The following is a 23,301-nucleotide window of genomic DNA, read 5'->3' as shown; positions in this document are numbered from 1 at the left end:
GACCACTCTAGGCAGCTTATCTTATTAAAGTCATTTTATCTGTGATAAATGGTTTGTCCTGGTATAATATAGTATTTCATTTTCTGAAACTGGAAGTGGCTTGAATTTATAATCTACAGGAAAAGATATGAGTAATCCATAAAATTTAGCCAACTGCTGTTAGTTATCCCTGCACATACAATCTGTTGATTATAATCTTTTGATGCTATTTTCTGGCAGTTAGCTATGATATGTTTGTTTGTTTATTTACTTAAATTCATGACAAGTCCTACATCTATCGCTTACAGCCTACTTCACAATTATTTTTGATGGCATCTAGTACAAATAACTTGGTAACTGATTTATGCTGTGAATCCCTCAGTTTTGGTCTGAAGATGGCCTGATTTAAGCTACAGGTCTGACTGCTGCTCATTGACACTATCATCTAGGAAGTAACTGGGGTGCAGACCACATAATTGTTTTTCAATCCAGACTTCCCTGCATTTCAAGCCTTTTATTGACATAGATGGGTTCTCACTTGCAAGTTATAATACTGGTAGTCACTTCTCATTTTCTATTATCATCTGATGAAGTGGAATTGTAATAGTAGAAAATGCTAAGGGACTAATGGTATTACCAATTGCATTAATGTCATTGCTATTATTTTGGTAGAATGGGATTAAAGTTGTTTCATACTTCTTTTTTGGGAGGATCAATAAAATCACATAAAATACTTTGAGAACATTTATTGGCTAATATCCAGTTGGCACAATTATACCCAAGGAAGACTGATGATGCCATCAGTATGGGATGATTTTTGAAAAATAACCACTTCCTACTTCTGTACCATTTTTGTCATATGGAAGCTGTGGGAGTCACTGGAAAATGGAGGAAGTTTTTGATTGTGGAAATTGACTGCTGCTGGTGGTGGCATTTTTGCTTATGATAAAAATATGGTATGGATGTTTCCTCTATTTACTCAGATATGGAGTAGGAAGAAGGGAATCACAGTATCAGAAAGCATTTCAGCAGACAGGGCATAATATCATAAATACTCAGTAGAGTACCAATGCGCATAAGACTCCTTCTGGTTTGTTTTTGATAGGTGAAGGACATTTTAAATATGAACTAAATTTTATCCCCATCAATTTTTTGAATACTGCAAATATAAGTCAATTTCTGAATTTATCAACATGTAGGTTCATCAAGAGGGGAGGGGTGCTAATTTTACAAGTGGAATTGGCATGGCTATTGTTCTAAATTCTTTGATACATGAATACATGAATATTCTCATATGTGTTAGGCTGCATAAGTCTGTCCCTCATCTCATGCCATTATATAAAACTGAGGCATGTAATATTCTTTTTTTCCATATAGCCCTTGGTCAAAGAGGAGATCCGTCTTGTAGCTGCCATACATCAAATAGATAAAGCAGTGGGTATTGTTCCACGGGGTGCATATGTCAAGTCACCACTTGGACCTGTACATGAAAACAGGAACTTTGAAGGTAAATGAGTGCTGGAGCATAGGAAATATCATTGTACATTGCTGTAATCATGATCAATAATGCCATCTATTTCTGTTTGCAAGTGTGGAGGCATTTGTGGGTTTGGGACATAACTTGTTCAGTATTCTGGCACAGCATATGCAGAATGTCCATTTGTCCATATGGTGGAAATAAAAATTGTGTTCTGGGTAATAAGAAAACAGGAGGCATGGAAAAGGTCCATGCAGAAGTATTTGTATATGAATTCTCATTTCAGGACAGCAGTGAATGTGATGCTTCTGTGGCAGTTCTTATATTAGTCAGAGTTGGTCAGTCGACTAGATGGGTGGGGTATAACTTCAATAAAATAAATAAGTAAATATCAGTGTAAGAACTGCACAGTATTTTGAGCTTCTTCCTATCCATTATGTTTTGGCTTGACCAGGCAACATATCAACTCACCAGATGTTAAGCCAAGCAAACTGTTTATGACTTCTATTCCACTGTTGACTAGTCCATTCTGGCTCAGTATTGCCTGGCAATCAAGTTGGAATTCTTTTGTCTCAGAGTATCATCTTTTGCTGCTGTTTGTATTCAGAGACCTTGGAGGGAAAAGAACAGGGAAGGAGGAAACAACTCTCAATTTCTCCTGTACCTTTCCTTTTAGGCAGTGCTGATGCACAGCATGTCTGCAGCCTCTAATACCTTCTCCCTGTTTCTCTTCCCATTATAACAAAGCAAAATAAAACAAAAATTCTCAAGTCTTTCCCACTGTCATGGTGGACATGTCTACCATCCATGTAGAAAAGGAAGAGAGATGGATGAAAGCTGCTTTTCCCACACACTGTTGATCTAGGTGCTTTTGTAGGGAGCAGAGTGGAATGGAGATATCCAACCATAACTCTTTTGGGAGGGAGATCACAACTGCAGCAGACTAGGGGGAAAGCCCACCCTTCAGCCCACTCTTCTCACTTATACTTGCTACTGCCATGCTGCTCAATTTACAGCAACATACTGAACAACTATGCATTTGTGATCAAGAGCACGAGGCATCTTGTTCCACTTGTAGAGGCCTTCAGTCTCAGAGACACACAGAATTCTTCTACATGTGCTACCATGGGCTCAGTTGAATATGAATGTTTTCTACATTTGCAGTAAGTCAGAAAAGGGAGAAATGTGTGACCCAATATAGGACTTCTTCTTATGAATGTTCTTAATATGGAGTCACCTTTGGACTTTATCTTATGATGCTGCAATACTTTTAGTTACAGTGCTAGTTTGAAGATTATTTCCTTTGATGTTAAAGCTCAGTTATTTTGGCAGCAGCCCCAAAAGATTTTCCTTGATCAAATGCCAGTACAGAATGGACTATATAAATGGAACTGCCTGTAGCTGTCCACAGCAGTGCAAGATCACTGATTTATAGAGGTCTACGCCTGCATACTTTGTGCTATCATTGGTACTTGTGCTGTGAGTACATTGGTCCATTCAATAGCCTACAAAAGCAGAAAACTGACATGCTTTTTATTAAAAGAGGCTATTAAGCACTGCTGATGTTTTCTTCCTGTTCACAAAACAGGTTTGTCTCTGACAGAAGCTAAAAAGTTAAGCTCCTATTTTCATTTCACTGAGCCTGAAAATCTGAAAAACAAAACTCTTCTGGAAAAAGCTGACTTGGACCCAGCCATTGACTTCCTGGATTCTCTTGAACATGATATTCCAAAAGGTAGGGAGAAAGTGGCATCTGAATGGAAAAGTTTATTCAAGCTTATATGCTTTTCACTGATGACTAATAGTTATAGTAACTCAGCAGTTCTTTAGTGTTCAATGCACTAAACACATTTATCACAGTGTTTGTAAAAACTCTGAAAGGTAGGTTTTTATAATTATCCTCTAATTTCAGACTGAGGGGAGGCTGAAGATGATCATGGGTTGCCCAAAGCCACCCAACATGTTATTGATTGAGCTAAGCTTAGTTCTTGACAGAGGTGAGCTATGACTTTCGGATTATAGTACCACTCTTATTTATTTCTATCTATGTGTGTCTGTGTGTATTTATTCATGCAATATATAGCTCCTCTTTCGTCAACGTAGTTCACAAAGCAGAGAACAATTAAATCAAAATATATTATCCAACAATAAAAATATCACCCCTTCTTTAAATGAATAACTAAACAGCAGCTAATACATAAAACATCCATCAAATTGTAAATGTCCAAAACTTAACATGCTGGATCAGTATTTATAATAATGCACAATGCCTCAAAAATACCAGTTTCCCAGCGATAAGAATTGAAAGGTAAACAAGAGCCATTCTGTGGCTGTCACATCCTTTCACTAGGTAGTTGTGTCTGCTTCTTGTGTCAGCACCCTGTCCTCTTTGAACTCTGTGTTTCCTCTTAATTAGATGGGGTTTGTAGCAGCTAGTGGCCTGCTGGTTGAGATAAGACTCCTAGTGATAGAGAAACTTTAATAGGGTTTGAGGTATGTTGCCTGCCTCTTTCCACCCTCAATATTGCTTTCTCTTATCTAAATGGGGTCTTGTTAACTCTAACCTTTTATCCTGGGAAGGTTAGGTTCAAACTTTTCTTTGATAAACTATTCCACTGGGCTACATTAATTTGTTACCTTGCCACGGTCGAATGTAGCAGTCTGGGAAATGGAGAAGTGTATGCTTGTCATGGGATGTAAAGATCTTAGTTCATAAATGCAATGAAAATCTGTGGCTATATGTATAACACTGTTTTTCCTGCTCCTTTCTTAAATATATTTGATAAGATTTGTTTGTGAAAAGATACCGGCAGATTGGAATTATGAATCTGTGGAGCTGAGACTCGAATCTAGTCTGTAGTTTAGGATTTTTTTTGTAGCTGGATTTATATCTTTTTCATACACTCAGCAGCCAAATTCCTCTTTCATCTGTTAAATTTTGGAAGCTTATATCATTCCAGGAACATGGAGAAGTATGAAGTATTTTTTTCCATTCCTGATGGCAATCTTTCCTGAGAGGAAACTGTAGTAGATGAGAGGTAGGAACCTTAGTGGATTTTATTATTTAAAATAGTGTCAGGTCTAGGACTGTGTGTCTTCAAGTTGTTATTGCCAACAGGACACAAAAAGGAACAAAAATTATTGACTGAAGCCCTGTTGTTGATCTATACTTGCATAAAGGAATTCACATAAATCTTGGTGGCAATTGCCACTTGCTAACAAGGGGCTAGTTGTGTTGCTGGATGTGCGTCCCATCACACAATTGGTGTGCACCCAGGAATACAACCAACACTTTGTTAATGAGCAGCAGTTTGCTGCCAGTATATACAAAATCTTACTTTATACAAGCATAAATCAGCAATAGAATTCTGGCCATCAAGTCAGTCAGTTGTTGTTTACCATTCTTTCTTTCATCTTTTGGAGTAATGTAACAAACTTGTCTCAGCTAATGTACTTTTCAGAACCACTAATCTGTCATTTTTACCTCATGAGCAAAACAGCTCATGGCTTAACTCCTCTCTCAAATACTGTGGCACTATGATGTGGGCCACCTACATGGAAGCCCAGCAGAAGGACTTTCAGCTGATGAAAACTCAGAGACTGGGAATAGTAACCTAAACAACATAGTTTGAAGTTGATGCTTCAGTGCCAGAAAGTAGCAATAGCACCTGGAGCAGTTTGGCTTGAGACTGTACACTATAAATCTGGTATGGCTTCCAAGGGATTTCCATCACATAGAGTATCTGAGGAACTGCACAAACTTTGAGAGAAGAATGCTTTAGTGAGTGAGGGAGAATATTTGTATAGTGATTTGTCTGGTTTCATTCCAAATGATCATTATTCATCCTGCTCTATCCAGATATTATTATTATTATTATTATTATTATTATTATTATTATTATTATTATTATTATTATTATTATTATTATTATTATTATTATTATTATTATTATTAAATTTGTAATCTGCCTTCTGTAAAATGATTGAAGTAGCCAACAGTCAATATTTATAAATCCATCATCACAGAAGTCTAAATAAAACCCATATAGCTATCCAAAAACTAGATGTAAAGCCAGACCCTTCAGACCAGATGTAACACAACAAAAATTTCCCCTGCAGTTGCTTGTACAGAAATAAGATTAGCAAGTGTAGGAGGGCCATTGGAAAAAAGCACACATAGAAGCAAATGACAGTGGGATAGTTATAGTTAGTGTGAAGGCATTTACTGTCAATTTTGAAATGCCAGATGCTGTTATAATGTATTTAGCTTTATTTTGGAAGTTTCTATTTTTCAGATAAAGCAGATGCAAAGATGACTGCAAGAGTTTATGCACTGATATTGTATTGTACACAATGCTGCCGTGTGGGTTTCATACCCAGTCAGATTTGTGTTGTAGACAGAGTTAATCTCAGGATATAGACTTGGCTAAGGTTCATGTGCTGGGTGTTTCAATGTTACATCTATAATAGTTACATTGAGTTGCATGTGATTCTCACATCTGTTACACCTGTTAATGAAGAACCCCCACATTCATGGGTAGTCAAATAAAGTATATAGAACAGATGAATAGGACATGGTGCCACTCTGTTGAAACACAAGAGAGATTTTTTACAAAATGTAAGGATTTGAAACAATTGAAAAAAAAATCTAACCTGCTCCAGTTTTTGGGGGGCAGGATGGGAAGAGAAACTGAAGATGGCTCTTGTCTCTCACTGTTGGAGTTGCCTCTTCGCCTCACATTGGCCCATCATCTTCTTTCCCTCAGTGCTCCTGAGAATTAGCTAGATGGGAGCTGCCCAAAGTCAAACTTCCTTTGCGCAGTCAAATGTTATCTGTAAAGCATTTAATAGAGCTTTTTGTAGTGGGAGATGGGTTTTCTGGATAGATTTTCTCTTAATAGTTGAACAAAGACTTCTGATAGTGCTTTCATGGGCCCTGCAGAAGCCCTGAGTGGAGGACTGAGGCTAAGAGACGTGAACCTGCTTCGTCTCCTAGTATTAGCACAGTTAATTAATTCCCTTTTAAAGCTTCCACCCCCTTGAAGTGATTGATTTTCTATCAGGCGCTGTCGCCATCCATCCAAGTAGCCTGAGTCTGCAGAAATATTTAAGCCCCTAGCTAGTAAGCAGACTATAAGGCAGCCTGTTATCGGGGTGGAGGTGGTTCTAAGACAAATAGCTATCTCCCAAGTGGCCTTGCAAAACCCAACAAAAGTGCTATGCTGTGCCGGCCACCTACTTTCTCCCAGCCGCCTCTTTCTGCTAACGTTTCACAGATGTGACCCGAGCCCTCTCCTTTCATAGCTTAACACTAAGCAGCAGCTCCACAGCCCTGGAAAGCTGTGAGCCAGAGCACTTTACTCCTCAGCCTGCCAAGAGCCACATGGGGGACAAGACCTTTCAAGTTGCTTTGCCAAACTAAGAGGCTTGTAATGGATAGAGGGGAAGTGATGGTGTTGGAGAGAAAATGATGCTGAAAAATGGAGTTCGAGCAGAAGCAGAGGCCGTGTTTGTCTAGTCTGTTTTCTCTATGGAGAACCAATCTTGAGAATCTGTGCATTCAGAAGGTGTAGATAGGGCAGCCATTGATATTATTGAATAAGGTCTGAAATTCCAAGAAACTGCCCTGATAACACAGTGAAATTTCTTCTTGAAGTACAGCTTGTTTCTGCAGGACAAATGACTCCCCTGACCATATGGCTGAGGCAGCAGGTTATTGGGACATTGTTTTGCCCAAGTTACTTAAACCTTGGATTGCTGCACCTCTCATTTTCCAGTAGGGGACACTGTGGTGTCAGCCTTAGTAGCAACGGGGAAAAAACAGAAACCCCAATAAAGTAATACGAGAAAGATTTGGACTCTTTAGCGAGGTGAGGACAGAGAAACCAGACTGTGTGTGGTATACACTGACCTCTTGAACTGTGGATATGGAGAGGAGACTGTCAGCCTTGCTAGAGTTCACACAACTTTCAGGAAGGCAGGTTGGCCTTTTCAGCAGATTTCTCAGTACCATCATCTTGTGTGTGTTCAGGTCAAGGTTTCTGGTGATTTTCCTTTTCAAAGACCATACTCTAGATCCGTTGTGCCAAGTATGTGTGCCTGTACTGACACTTTTGAATCTGGTGCTGCTACACGTACGTTCATCATTGGGCGTTCTCTCAAGATGTGACCTTTTCTCTGAAATAGCCTCTTTGGGGATATGGTAACATGAACAGTGCCAGTTCGGCTAATTGCTCTTGACTTTCTGACCACCCACAATTTATCTAAATAGTGGGAATAATGCTTGTATTTTGTGCGTCTACTTCTGTACGTAGTATATGGTCATATTATAATTATTATTGGTTCAAACACTAAAGCAGTTAAGGTGCTTAGGTTAAGTTCATCCCCAAATTGTAGCTCATCATCTTGAAGGAAACTGTTTACTTCGGAAGTGTTCATCTATTTTACCTTTGCAGTTACTAACCAGAGCATATGAAGACAGGGATCTGGAGTTTACAATCATTTCATGAAGCCTGTCTGCAGGCTATGTCTCTCTCCCACCCCCCACCCCCAAATGTAGTTCATGTTTCCTTTCAGTTTTGTTCTAGGCTATTGATTGAGGTTACATTAAACACAGGTGAAGAGTTTGAAACAGAAACAGGTTATGTTTTTATTATATAAATCAGCAAAGGTATAAATATTATATGAGGGGATGAGTAGGACTATGTTCAAGTAAAATCCTAGAACAAGGGACCACTTTTCTGGAAGTCAAAAGGAAATGTAGAATGGCCAGACTTTGCTGCATCTGGTAGTGCTTGCTGAGGAGAAGGAGGTGTCCACATATCCAGAAGCTGTGTCCCAGCCTCCATCTGTAAAAGCTAAACAGTGTGAATGTATAACTGTTCTGCAGAAATGATTTTTATGAACGAACTGTATGCAAAATGATTCAAAACTTGACAGTGAAATGTTTTTGACATTTGAGAAAAAAGGCTTTAAAGGTTTCACTGTTTTCATAGCTGATCTTTTTTAAGCTTGTCATTTAGGACTCAGAGGCCAGAATCCTATTGGTGATTTATACATTTACTAAGTGAAATATTATAACTTCTAGTAACAAATTGTTGCTAATTAACAAGATGCTTGTCATGTTTCTGGTTGTGTGTCCATTGTATAGCTGGGTACACAACCATGAACATGGATAGCATTTTGTTAATTAGTGGCAATTTGCCACCACTGCTTACACTATTTCACTTCTGCTTGTTTAAATCACAAGTAAGATTCTGGTCATGGTGTCAAAGCGTACAGTCATTAGAGCTGACCTGGTACCTTGCTTAGCAACTGACTTTGATACTTCATACTGTAAATGGAATGTCATCTAAAAATTTACTTTTCCTTGGCAGTCCTTATTCCTGAAGAAGCACTTTTATTACTGAGTCCTAAGGGTATGTTGAGAAGATTTTACTCATAGTGGTGTTCAGATCTGCCAGTGCTCTGTTAGGGTTAGATGAATAACTGTTGGTGTCCATGCCAATGAAAACTGCATAAATGTTCTTATGTGAAGTATACATTTCCCTTAATGTATACATTTTGTTTGCAGTTTTGAGCTGAGAATTGCATCACAAAATTCATAATCATGAGAAATTTGAATTTTTCTATCTGCACATTAGTTAAGGAGGTGTAAATTAAGCCAGTTTGCTGAAAAATGCAGACTGAATGTCACATTAACATCTCTTTACTCTATAAGGTTTTTAAAGAAGGTTCAAAGTCTGATGCTTTACAGTTTGTGTAAACCTTGAAGTATTTCCCATTGCCCCTAACAAGAGCATGACACATAAAGGACATTTTGTGGCTGATTATTTGAGGCAGTGTACGGACTATAGTGTGTGTAATATGATGTCAAAACAGAACTGACTTATAGCAAAGCCAATAGGGCTTTCAAAGTAAGTGAGATATTTAAGGAGTGCTTTTACCATTTCCACCCCCTCTGTCAGTTTTCATGCCCAATCAGGGATTTGAACTCAGGTCTCTTGTGACCTAGGCTATCACTCTACCCACTACACCACACTGGGTGCAGACTATAACAAGCATCTTTGTAAGTTGATTTTTGTGCTGTATCATGGAGTCCAAGTTTTTATGTTGTTCAGATCTTTATTACAATGTAAACTGATTACTGCCAATAAATTAAAACAGAAATGTGCAGAAGAATAAATGGAGAACTGTAATGCAAAAGAGAGCTTTAGCGTAACCCAGGGTGTGGTCTTTGGACATAGACATGGAGGATATTGCTTCAAATCCTTTTCCAGACATGGACTTGCTTTAAGTCTCTATTCTGTGTTTACAAACTAGAAAAAATAATCTGTTTAGGAGGATTTGTGTGAGGTAAATTTTCTGGGAGCATACTGTAGATCTGAAATAAATGAAGAAGACTGATCATGTGCCATGGCATGACCTAAAGGAACTGGAAGAAGCTGACCCCTTAATGCCATACGTCTACAGTTGTGTGAAGGAGAAAGGCTGTCATAACACTATTGTGTCTTTCCTTTGTAGAATTTCAGTGGTGAGAAAAGAGAGGTTGAAGTCAAGTTTATGTACATCATAAAAACCGGATAAGCGATAATGAAGTTCCCATTAAATGCCCACCCACTTTGACCTAGGGCATTGCTTCTCCCTTGTTGTAGAATAAGGTTCTCAATCCACAGCCTTCCCCCTGCTGAGTTCATTGAATTATTAGTTCGGGAATAATTGCCCTTGTGTAGCTTTGCTCCCTGCAGGTTTTTCTGGAGTGTAGCCAATTAAGTTGCTTCTGCCTCAGCACTCTTGTCACATTGCATCTTATTTCAGTGTCGGTTCTTGCAATTCTGGAACTAATCTTTGTGTGTTTCACCAACACACACTCTCTTTCCTACTAGCATTGCTGGTTTTAAAAATTATTTTCCCAATAAAAAATATTTGTATCTATGCTGTTCTGAATAAATTAGATCCAATTATAAAATGAAACCACCATTTGCTGTTGATTGAGCTCTGCCTTTTTCCAGGACCTAAAGAACAGCAGATGTTTCCCTATCTGTTTTTAAGTTAACTGCGGTTCATAATTGTCTAACTGTGGCTTGTTTAAACTATCTTAGCTTGGAAACATGGCTTCTTCCTGGCTTATTCTCACTGATCCTGATTTATACACACTTTTTAGTCTGGAAGTTATTGGGAACCGTGATTTGTATGAAATCATAAGGAATAGCTTTCAGTCACCTTCTAGGCACAAAAGAAGGGTGGGGGAGAAAAAGGAGAGAACACATATCAGTGCAATGTTTGCTATACAGTCAACCCTTGACTTACAAATTTAATTCGTTCCAGAAGGAAGTTTGTAAGTCTAAAAGTTTGTAAGTCAAATCAGCATTTCCCATAGGAATGCACTGAAAACCAATTAATCCATTCTGGCTGTTTTTGGTTCTTATTTGAGGGGCAGTAAACCCCCCCCCCCCACAGCATGGCACAGAACTCAGCAACCATTCTGCCAGCACAAAAAGACTCTGGATCCACATTTTAAACACAGGCACAGACATTTTAAAACAATGCAAGACCCATAAGAGCACAGAAACATACCCCCCCCCGCAGCAAGGCATAGCAATCCAGCAACCATTCCTCCAGCAGGAGGAATGCACTCAAAGAGTATTTTCTGATTTTAAAAGACTCTGGATCCACATCCACACTACAAGACCCATAAGAGCACAGAAACATAACCCCCCCCCAGCAAGGCATAGCAATCCAGCAACCATTCCTCCAGCAAAAAAATGCCTTCCTTTCTGAACAAACAGCACATGCACTCAAAGAATATTTTAACCACAGGCACAGACATTTTAAAACACTGCAAGACCCCCCCCACCTCGCCCTATCCCCCCCAAGCTGCAAAAAACTCTGTACAGTAATACAGTAAAGTATAAACATACAGTGTACTCACCCAGAATAGGCAGTCACTCTGCTTAAAAAAAGAATGTCAAAAAGCAAAAATCAAAAAACCCAAAATAGTCAAAAATAAAAATACAGTCCAGGCAATACCAGACAGTCTGAAGACTGTCTCCCAATACACTCTCTAAATGCTGGGAAGAGGGAAGAAGCATACAGGCACCCTCTTCACTGGTCAATGGTTAACTGAAAGTTCAAATTTTGTGCTTTCCCCGCCTCCCACGTGTTTTTTTTCAGTTCATAACTCAAATCTAAGTTTGTAAGTCAAGTCAATATTTTCCTATGAGAGCGGTTCATAAGTCAAAATGTTCATAACTCGGACCGTTCATAACTCTGACTTATGGTCAGAGCAGTTACACAAAAACTTGTATCTGTTTAATTAGCTAAAGAATTTTGGAACTGGAACATGGCAACAAGAAATACGATGTGTTGTGCACAACATTAATTCCCCCCCCCATTGATATTGTTGTCAACAACTTGCAGGTGTGGGTAAATATTGGTACGTCTGGCCTCCTTAGCTTTTTCATGAGTGCTATGACTTACATGTTTACCCATAAATAAAAACTCCTAATTGCTATGCCTTTTAAAGGGAGGACATAATGGCTATTTCAGGAGATAAGGTGGTTACAATTTTTATTAGGAAAAATAACAAAATGCCAGAGAATGTTTATTGTCGCTTCCTGGAACAATTGCTATTAAGAAACTAAAGGGCATATCTAAAAACTGGAAGAGGCAAAGGATTTTAAAACAGGAATAAAGCAGCTTATTGCTCTTATAGATTAGTATTTTGCCAAATCTTCAACGAGCTTGGATTTATTTAGTTTCAAAAGTTTGAAAATATGTCAGTACCATTGAAATGTTAAAGGAAGTACAATGAGTGGAGTAGAAAAGTGGAAGCAGAAGATGATTTCCATTTATTCCATGTAACCAACTCGATTTGAAGAACTTGTGAAAGTGACATATTAATCCAGAGGCTTTTTGGAGTGATGCTACATGACTTCTAGCTTGTTCCAAATATGTTTTTATAGAAACCATCTGAATTAATGTATTTGTTTAAAAGCCTGTGGAAATACATACCCAAAGAGAGAGATTCCATGTAACTCTGGGACTTTCAAAATATGCTGTGAAGAATCCATTAGGACTTGGTTAAACCTGGATTCTTACTAACTCTTCACCCAGAGTATGTTCTCTTCTAAGGTCTTTTAGGTTTGGGGATGGTTTTAAGAAGTATAGCAGTGAGGTGTGAACAGATGAACTAATGCTATGTACAGTGTACACTTTCCCCCAGCTGTTCTATGCAGTGCTCATGATATATAACTCCACTACTACCTTAGTTATAAGATCTTCTAACATAGGTGCCATTGTTTTTAATTACCTTAATGTGACTTTTTTGGATAAGCAGTATTTGCCAAATGGCTGTTCCCTCCCTCAACAACAAGTTTTTGAATCCATCTAAAGTAGTTGTGTTATGTAAGAGTACGTTTGAAGTGAAATAGCAATCTGTGGTTTCAAGAGCCTCCCATTTACAGCTAGCTGTTCAAGAATCTCCATTCCCTGCCTATAATAGAAGCTTCAAGCCAGAACTCAGACAAGCATGTGGGAAGAGGTATAGAGTTGGCAACCGCCTGGAGAGAAAGCAAAAGCTGAGAGGGAGATTGATGTTTAAACTGTAGTACCAGGGTCCTCCTGGCAGCTACCTGAAGGTCATCAGAGAACCAGTGGTAAGGGGAGCAGAAGGGTGTTTGGAGCAATGACTTATTTGGAATATTGCTAGACATCTCATCAGCATTCCCACCCATATTTAGCAGGGTGGAGCTTGCAGTCTGCTCCAGAGGGGGAAAGGGAAACTCCAGATCTCCATCCAACTGATATTTTTCCCAGGCTCTTTCCTCCCACACAGCAGCTCTCTATCCTTTCCCTCCTGGAGCTCTGACAGGCATCCCCCTCCAACAACATTTGGCATAGCATGTTCTTTCTGGTGGGTGCAGCTCAAAGAGCAAATTTTATTATTATTATTATTTGAAAAATAACAATGTTTAGAGTGTTTCCTATAAATGTGTTGTGCCCTAGATGTTTATCCTCAGTGAAAATCTTTTTCACTGTTGCTAGACGATTGTATTTTGGGAGTACAGCATATTCTTCACAGTCTCTAGTTGTTCTTTTCATGCTTGCCAAACACTGTTTCCCAACTCTATTTGTCTTACTATAAACACTGAAAGTACTGACTTGGGATATTGACACCGCAGGCAAGAAGAGTGCCCTTTGTATCCCTAAAGAATGTTGGACATGCCCATTTAAATAGAGGTCCTGTGGTTACAGGAGGTTCAGGAGACACTCATATTGGTCATGATATACCCAGTTGTTTATATGTTCCTTTGAAAACAACAGAACTAGAACTGCTGGATAGCTCAGTGGTTTAGCTATCTGGCTGTGGAACCAGAGGTTGGGAGTTCGATTCCTCCTTGATGGGCTGGACTTGATGATCCGTAGGGTCCCTTCCAGCTCTGCAGTTCTAAGATGATGGTGATGATGGTACTATATTTGTTGCATGCACATTCCATTGGTTTTATCTGGATATAGAGTACAATCCTACGCATATGTACTTAGAAGCATTTACTTGGGGCTTGACCTCTAAGCATTTAGAATTTCAGCCTTCGTCTGCATCTTAAAGTTGTTCACATATTGCCTATTGTAACGTAAGATATTGGATATATTGTGATGTATTTCTTCCACTTTAGCCACGTCACTTGTGGCTAAAATTCTTTTATCAGAATATTAATTTGAATGTTGTATAATAGTAAGATGTAAGAAAATAGGAATTTCCATATAATTTAAAATATTTCCTTAGCCTCTTCTGATAATTTCAAAGCACACGAGAACCTTTATTTTTTTCTTTATAAAATACTGTTTGTCCTGGATCTTTAGTCCTAGACAGAGTTCTCAGAGCAGCTCACAAATAAAATAACAAACATTCCCAGTAGCCCCAAAACAAACAAACAAACAAACAAACAAAGTGGCTGATTGAACCATTTAGTCCCCTAGCATCCTAGTTTGTTCTGTCTCTGCATTCACTCAGAAGGAAACAGTTTTTTTAAAGGGTCTGTTCTGAGCTGCTTCCTGCTTATGGTTTAGACAATTGTTCAAAATCTTTGGTTAAAAAAAAGGCCTCATGTATTAGTCTGAATATTAGTCTCCTTATTCAGTTTGATTTTTTCAAGGAAGATTTTTTCACATACTTTTCCGAAATGCAGCTTTTGCTTGGTGGGAGCCTTGCTCCTGTCTTTCTAAATTTAAACTGCTGACTTGATGACACAATTATTAATTGTATAATTCACATAGCTGCACACCTTTCAGTATGCTTACATGGTTGCTTGGGTTTCTGAACATTAACTGCAATATGGAGTACACATAAGATTGTGTCTTAGCCAGGAAACTAGCAGGTTAAGGGAACATCTTTGAATTAGCTCTGATTTGTGCCTTTAGGGGAGGCAAGTTTTTTTTTTGGGGGGGGGGGAAGCATTTGCTCTAAGTAAAATAAGTACATTGGTAATATTTTCTCTATATGTCTTCCAGCTGAACTGAATCCATTTTAATGCTGATTTCTTCACTCCCATGCTTTTATGCTGTCAGTTGAATAATGAAAATACTAAGTAACTGATTGAGCAGGCCATTTCTGTAGAAAGTTCACTTTCACATTCTCTCTTAACCTTTTCAGCAACACCAAAGCATAATTAACATTGAAACTAATCCCTTTACTGCCCCAATGCACACTTCCTCCAAAGGTGGAGCCAGATTAGACGCTAAGGGAAATTAACTCTTCTGTAATCTTGTACTGAGTTAGAAGCTCTGGTAAATTTCTGTCATTTGCTTTTTTCTTGTTTCCTTTTTGTAAGTATACATGTTGGCCAAGTTCCCTTTCTGGGAACTTCCACAAGCAATCAGTGAAATGTGTGCCCCAAAGTACACCCCCATTAGCCTCAGGAAAAGAATCCCTCAAGTCCTAATTTAGAGCATAGTATTACAGTATTCAGCCCACATATTGCTATGCAGCGTTCTCAAAGACAGTATGATTTCCCACCCAGAATTTACAAATGATAGAAAATCTGGTCCCCACTACTGGGGGTGGGAGTTCACAAATTGATGTAAAGCAAATGGTCACTCTTGCTGAGCCTGGAAGGACCCTTGATGGAAATCAGCAGGCTCTTAGAAGCTGGATGAAAACTCTTAAATACTGAGTAACAGCATTGGAGTTGTTCGTATTTTCAAAATGGAGATTTGCAGTCTACTGTATAACCTTTATTTCTCTTTCTGTTCCTTGCAAGCCCAGAGCTATTCAGAGTGAAAATTCATGATTGCCTTTTTCAAAGTCTTCAACATCTCCATCCCATAGCAATTCCATGTACATGCAGACGATATAGTTTACTGACTTTAGTATCAAATATAAGAGTAGGTGATATCTTTTATTGGACCACTAAAAATCAAATTGCAAGCTTTCATGGGGGAACCCCACTTCTTCAGACTAAGAATCACTGCTTGGATAGTACAGTAAAACTGTAGACAAGACCAACCATTCTCAACCTTTTTTTGGCAATGGCTACAAACACAATATGAAAGAAATACAGGCAGCATCAGGTTTGTATAAGTTACACAACAAACCTTACAAGATGGTGTGTGAAGAATTCCTTCCAGTCTGTGGCCCTCTTCAAATGTGCCAGGGTTCCCCCAGGGACCATATGGCCCCCACCGAGAATGGCTGAACAAGAATCTAAAACTGATGTTAGATGTCTGCAAGAGGATTCAAAAACCCTCCAGGGATGTGGTTTCATGCACCATTCCTTGCAGCATGGTTGGAAATTTTACACCCTGCTGTTATGGCCAAGCATTTTGCCATTTTGTGATTGCCCCCCCCCCACATCATCAAGTTATCCCCCCTCACAACAGTTTCTCTCTGCCTGATTTCTGTAACATCCCCAACTGCTTTACATAACTTCATTGTCCCAGGAAGAGATATGGAGCCCTTGGAAGCTTGCTGTTATCTTTGCACTTTTTCAGGTGGCTTAATGAAAGTATTACTGCAACATAGATTTTGTTTTATGGTGATTATACTGCATTTATAGCAAGGGAAGTGTATTGTATATTTCCTTTCCAACATGGAGTGAAAATGGCATGATTTTTGGGATAAAAATGTCCCCAAAGTATAAATACCATCATAACTGTGTTGTTAAAAGTGTAATTCTGACAACAATTCTATAGGGAGAAAGGCGGACTATAAATAAAGCAAGAAAACAACAACAGAACTGCACAGCTGGAAAGGGCTCTATAGATCGAATCTAGTCTTTATTAAGGAGGCATAGTTTAGAATCAAACTCCCAACCTCTGGATACCTAAACCACTGAGCAATCCAGCAGTTTTAATAATGATCTTAGAAAACATAACTGTAACTTTGAAAGCAAATATTTAATTGTTCCTTTATTGCATCTGAATCATTTGCTGCTGGTTTTAATCTGCTAAATTATATATGCAATTTCATTGTATAGAACATGATAAATTGAATGCATTTATATCAAAAGGCCATGAATTGAGAAGTATAGGTAGGAACTGAATTATTAGTCTTTCTGTTCCAAAAAACCATGGTTGATGAGTTATATGATTACTTTTCCCCTTGCATATTCATTAGCAAAGCTTCTTTCCCCCAAAGTTATAGACCACATATATATCCAGATATTGGAAATGATGTGTTAACATTAATGAGCTAACATGAAGTCTGCAATTTTTATTTACAGTGCGCCTCGCTTGACGAGGATAATTCGTTCCGTTCAAATCACTGTTAAGTGAAATCCTCGTCAAGTGAAACGAAAAATACCATTGAAATGCATTGAAAACTGGTTCAATGCGTTCCAGTGGGCTAAATACCTCATCGTAAAGCGAAGATCCTCCATAGGGCAGCCATTTTCCGGTGCTTGTATAGCGAGGAATCCATTTTAGAACTGCCGATCAGCTGTTTTAAAATCGTTGTCTAGCGAAGCAGGGAACTGAACATCGTGAAGCGAATTTTTCCTATTAGAACATCGTTTTGCGATCGCAAAACCTCATCGTCAAATGTTTTCGTCATTTAACGAGGTAATCGTTAAGCGAGGCACCATTGTAATTTAAAATAATTTTACCACAGCTTTCTCCATCAAAGGGAGGTAAAAGTAGGGATTTGTTGTTGTGTCCGACTCTTTGTGACCCCTGGACTAGAGCACACCAGGCTCTCCTGTCTTCCACTGCCTCCCAGAGTTTGGTCAAATTCATGTTGGTAGCTTCGATGGCACTGTCCAACCATCTTGTCCTCTGTCATCCCCTTCTCCTCTGTATTGTATGCCAGTACCAATGTCTTAAATGTAGTTTGATATCATATTAGCAGCCAGTAGTTTTTTTCATCAAAGTTGTCATATGTATACAGTATAGCAACTTAGCAGTTGCTTTATAGACTTCTGACAGCTTCTAAATTAAAGGCATTATCAGATAGAGCCGAAGACAATGATCCAATGTTGTGGTTACCAGTGTGTGGGATACAGTGGCCAGGCTAGTCTTGTCCAAGTACAGGCTCAGATTGTAGACTCTGCACATGGGTAGCAAGGCTTTGTAGTCTTGGAAGTAACTTGGGCCTCTAGATGTTCCAGGAGAAGTATAACCTTACTCAGAACTGATAATTCTCAAACCTGGAATCATTCATCCACATTACAGTATGTCTATTTTACTGGGGCTGTTTCTTGATCTTACTCACCCTACAGTTGAGTTCTGGACTACTCTGGGTTATGTATGGCTGCTTCCGATTCAGATACAAGGGAGAGAGAGATTTGAGCACCATCAGAATTCTATGATCTTCCATTATGATTGTGCCCAATAGCCTTCTATAGAAATTAAACAGCACCAATATTAATTTGGTACCTTTAGGCTCTCCACAGCAAGACATCTAGGTTGATATATAATTCCCCCAGTGCTATTTTGTGGACCCTGTCCTATATATATATATATATATATATATATATATATATATATATATATATATATATATATATATATATATATATATATATATATATATATACACATGTGAAATGCCATAAAACCTACAGAGCTGATCCAAGAAAATATCATGGCAAGACTCCCTCTCCTGCTAACAGGCAAGCCAATTTGATTCAGTCTAAGAAATGTCTGTCCTCCCATATAGTTTCTAGTGATTGCTGAATGCACATGATCTTATTTCAACTTACTGCAAAAAAACTGTCTTTTAGTTGCTTGTTGTGAAACCTATCACCTTTATTTTTGTGTAGGATCCTGGAGCATCCAAGTGGAGAGGGGAGGCAGAGTGATAATACTGCGAAGTCTGCTCTGGCTTGGACTTACATTCTACCACATTCCTAACACTAAGCAACATGGTTATATCTACTTTGGCAATGGAGAGAAGAACATAGACTTGCCCTTCATGTTATAAGGATCACACAGAAGCTGGAAGTTAAGGACAGTTAAATACTAATTTTATACTTGAAACTGAGTATATATTTTTTGTTTTAATAAATGCACATGAAACCAGTTTCTCTCCCCAGGTGCAAATGTTAAAATCTGTTTAAACCAGGTAACACCTCTGTAAAGTAACAAGAGGTCGCTCATTCTTTAAATAAAATCAGGTTCCTTCCTTATCTGTCTCGCCTCCTTCAAAAATGAAAACTAACTAGAATTAGGAAACTCAAAATCCTAATCTAAGTCAGGTCTCCTGTTATAGCACATGGTTTGTTCTGACAGAAAATGAAACTGATGTGGTGTCACATGATTACAGTTTGAGAGATTTGAATTTGATAGGCTCTTGGCCTCCACATTTCTTTTAATGCTCACTTTTCAAATACACTGGCCAAAATCTTTGTGTAATTGTATGCAGGTAAAACTTTGGAGAGTAAGTTGCTGCAAGTTACAGTCAGTGTAGATTCTTGAAGGCATTCATGGTTGTGATCTGATGGTTGTTGTGGGATTTTCCTGACATTTCGCCAGTCTATGTGGCCGGCATCTTCAGAGGACTGGAGTAGGAACTCTGTCCATGCTCTGTTGCTGTTTTGTCACAAAAACATGCTGATCACCCTATCACCTGAAAAAAGACAAAAACTGTTCCCACAGCTATACTCAACTATCCAACAAACAGCAACAGAGCACGGACAGAGTTCCTACTCCAATCCTCTGAAGATGCCGGCCACAGAGACTGGCGAAATGTCAGGAAGAACAACCTTCCGAACATGGCCAAAGAACCCAAAAAACCATCAGTGTAGATTGATTGAAAATGCGGACACCCTACTTTTCTCCTCAAGAGGATCTAAGATGTTAGTTGTGGCACGCCAAGTCGCACACTCAGACTGTGCTAACTTGCAACTTCACCTCCAAAGGTTACACCATTTTGTGTTACACTAGTGGGCACAGCTAACAGGATTTTGGCCAGTGTGTATTTGAAAAGCGAACATTTTCCTCCAGTTGCATAAAACTAGCCAGTGGCACAATTGTACTGTATTTTTTTAAATGGCACAAGTAAACACAGTACATACTGCATGGACACCTGCAGTGTGCATTCACAGTGATCATGTGCCCATTGCATAGATCTATGCTGATCCAGTAAGTTGTCAGTGGCTCTGAAAGATAAACCATGTCTAAGCATAAAAATGCACAGGCTCCCTACAAATTGTTTCAGAGCATCAGCATTATATATTAGCACAAGCATCCTATTGTACTCACTGCCAAAAAGAAATGAGGAATGTCCAGTATACAGTGCAGCACAAAGAAGAGTAATTGAAGAATATCCTTCATATATGTTGTGTGTATATTTTTAAAACATCCTTCCACTTGTTCAACCTTATGAAGGGACAAGATCAGAGACAAGAGGTCTTTCTGGTGGAGCCGTCTCTCCTTAAGACATCCAAAGGGACGCAAACAACCCCACCTCCTACCCCACCCCGAAAGAAAGACCAAGGGATAGACACCCGAGAGCTGGAGCAGAAGAGCATGAGGGAAAAAGGGATATTGTGTACAGTGGATACCCAAGACTTAGAGAAAGAGTTGAAAGGGTTAAGTGTGCCTACGCCATCTAAGGTAGAAATGGCGGGAAAAGAGGAGAAAGGGCGGGCTCTGGAAGAAGGGGGGTTAGGGGAAATACAGCCCGGGACATTATCCAGGGTGGTTGGGAAACTGTTTGATGCAGGACCCTTGGACAGGGAAATGAACAGGTTTGGGTGCCCAAGGCTGAAGCAGAGAGCCATAGAAGAGGCGGCTTACCCCAGAGACCTTCCTATTGGGGTGAGTCTGAGACCTGGGAATGGAGGGAAAAGATTAGGGAGGAGAAAGCCATCGCCAGAGAAAACGAAGCACGCTGGGCATGGCATCTAGAAGAACTGCGGAAGATGGGGTGTTTTCTGGACCTTGGGGCAACTCACAAGGAGAGGGATCCCCGCTGTGGGGATGGATGGGGGATGAAGAGACCCTCCCGCTTTTGAACCAGACTGAACCCGAGTTCGAGAATGTTGATCCAGAACGGGTGATTGCTGGACCTTGGAACGTTGATACGGTTAACCCTTTTGAAGAGAATTTATGGTTACCCTTGCGAGAACCGTTGCTCGAACAAGACTCAAACAAGCGAACATGTTAAAGTTGGAACCCCATTGGTTGAGTTAATAAATGACACAAATCGTTTTTGTAAAACTGAGTCTGCAGATTTATTTAAGAAAAGGGAAGCCCACATACATGAACCTTCACAAACCTGAGTCCCCAGAATACTTCCTTAGGACATGTTAGGACTCATGCTATAAGTGGAAAGGGAAACTTACCTTTTGTATGTTGTCATACCTCCCTTGAACTGGAGGTGCCTGCTTGTACATCACCTTGAAGAATGGATTTTCCTCCATTTCCTTTTCCCCACAGTCCCCTTCCTTTGAATGTTTCCTTTCAATAGCCTGTGAAGCTAATGTAAAACACTTTGAAACATGATCTTCTGAAGAACAGGAAAACAGAAAAACCCCACTTCAGTTAGTAATTAAAGATTAAGGTAAGGTGGAACTATATTGTTTCTGTAGACCTCTTTAACTATTGAAGTCTTCAGTTATTGACTGCAACCATCCCAAAACTGTTGGCAGCTGCCTCAAGCAGTGGCAGTAAATACTAGCACCAAAATCATGCACATTTTAAGCACATTCCCAGCAGAGACTCGGGTAATTTCTAAACGGACAGCTGTAGCAGCTTGGTGACTATTTTGTTCTATTCTCTTCTGTCCAGGCTTTGCTCTTCTTGGTATGCTTCTGCACATCACCTGCGAGGAGTACAAGCGGGAGTGGGCTGTTGCACTCAAGTCCTGCTTATGGACTTCCCGGTGGCAACTAGTTTGCCATGATGCAAACAGAATGCCAGATTAGACAGGCCTTTGATCTGACACCCCGTTATACTTTCAGTCTCACTTTAGCAAGATCCCTCCCTACATTAGGGGGAACATAACTTTGCTGTAGGCATTCTTCCTATGTGCAGTTTTTTACTGTTGTATCTTTCCTGGGCATTGGAAGCATTTTCATATTAAGTGTCCACTAGCAAGTAATGCAGCTGCAGATACTTTGGAACAGAAGAAGCTGCCTTATACTGAGTGAGACCACTGGTTCATCTAGCCTAGTACTGTACTATCAGCTTAGACTGGCACCAGTTCTTCAGGATTTCAGGCAAGGTTCTTTCCTAGCCCTACCTAGAAACTTCTTGATATTTGCTGGTGGTCTCCCATCTAAGCACTACCCAGGCCCAACTCTGCAAAGCTTTTGAAATCAACAAGATTGTGCTAAGGGTGATATGTACCACCTACTGACATTTACCACACAAGTTACTATGAATTATGACATATTCTACTTGATCAACAATGAATGAAATAGTCATTTACTGGTAGAATGCAGAATATAGAGGCTAAAAGAAGAACTGAAATTACATGTGACATGAATTTATTTCAGAAATATAACAGTGATTTTTAAAAACAGTTTTATTATCCTGAATACATCAGATTCTCTTACAGTTAAATAACAACCTGCTTCTTAAACATTAAACTGATCGTTCACTACTTCCTGAAAGCTTCTAACAAATAATAATGAGAAAAAATTAACTTGCCTCTCAGACTATATAGAACGTCAATGTACTTAATTAATTCTGAGGCAAAGCATTGTGGTCTGCAATCTGATGCTAACACAAAAGAATCTCTCTCTACCTTTAGTGGTAAAAAAGAGGTGGCTTTGATCCATAATAAATATTGTCTTTTAATGCAGGATGTGACACAGGCATACCAACTCTGCACCATTTTCTTCCCTTGTTATAGATGGGATCCACAGATCTGATAGAATATCGGGTAAGGTATCTGCGAAGAAAAACAGATAAGCAATCTATGAATGAAACTGGCAACTGAAAAAATGCAAATCTGAATGACAGCCAAGAGCTCTTTTTAAATTTAATACAAGTAAAAACTGGGGTACTATAAGATTAAATGGAACAATCTTAACATTTGTTTAATTATTCTAAGAGGTTTGATAAAAAGAAACAGGCTGCACCTCTTCAGAAGGTACAGTTCACTGAAGTTTCACATGGTTGGTGTTGCCTTAATCACTAGCACCTTGGCAAGTATCAGTATTACCTATGGCAGAAAAAAACAGTACTTGGCTACTTTCCACTTTTCTTACATGGCTGTGCTGCGCATTAGGGAAGGCTTGGAATATTAGTCTTTCTGAATCATGCCCCCTTATCCTCTTCCCCATTTCATTTACACGGGAGTGATGAGGCATAGACTTAAGCCTCTGGTATATTTTGATACGGACTACCTACATCTGAGTGTCAAGGTTTTTCCCCTACTGTGACACAGACCAGTTTCAAAT

General features: G+C 39.2%; 2 protein-coding genes across 3 annotated transcripts in view; one reads left to right on the top strand and one right to left on the bottom strand.

The window, feature by feature from the left end:
• Positions 1-19,077, top strand: part of RSPH9 (radial spoke head component 9) — a 28,763-nt gene extending 9,686 nt beyond the window's left edge. The window contains exons 3-6 of one of the 2 annotated variants that reach the window (XR_002299824.3): positions 1,357-1,486; positions 3,045-3,191; positions 3,369-3,453; positions 18,712-19,077. Coding sequence is in view for 1 of the 2 variants with exons in the window: in XM_020785036.3 (XP_020640695.2) it covers positions 1,357-1,486; positions 3,045-3,191; positions 18,712-18,872 (438 nt within the window). In the remaining variant the exon portion in view is untranslated. The remainder of the gene's footprint in view (positions 1-1,356; positions 1,487-3,044; positions 3,192-3,368; positions 3,454-18,711) is intronic. The other variant, XM_020785036.3, reaches the window with a different exon arrangement.
• Positions 19,078-22,366: 3,289 nt separating this feature from the next.
• Positions 22,367-23,301, bottom strand: part of MRPS18A (mitochondrial ribosomal protein S18A) — a 32,699-nt gene continuing 31,764 nt past the window's right edge. The window contains exon 6 of the mRNA XM_020785081.3: positions 22,367-22,790. Coding sequence (XP_020640740.1) covers positions 22,646-22,790 — 145 coding nt within the window. The 3' untranslated portion in view covers positions 22,367-22,645. The remainder of the gene's footprint in view (positions 22,791-23,301) is intronic.

This window comes from Pogona vitticeps, chromosome 1 (genome assembly GCF_051106095.1).
Source record: "Pogona vitticeps strain Pit_001003342236 chromosome 1, PviZW2.1, whole genome shotgun sequence".
NCBI lineage: Eukaryota > Metazoa > Chordata > Lepidosauria > Squamata > Agamidae > Pogona > Pogona vitticeps.
Note: the sequence above shows the minus strand (reverse complement) of the source record. Positions and strands in the feature narration are given on the sequence as shown.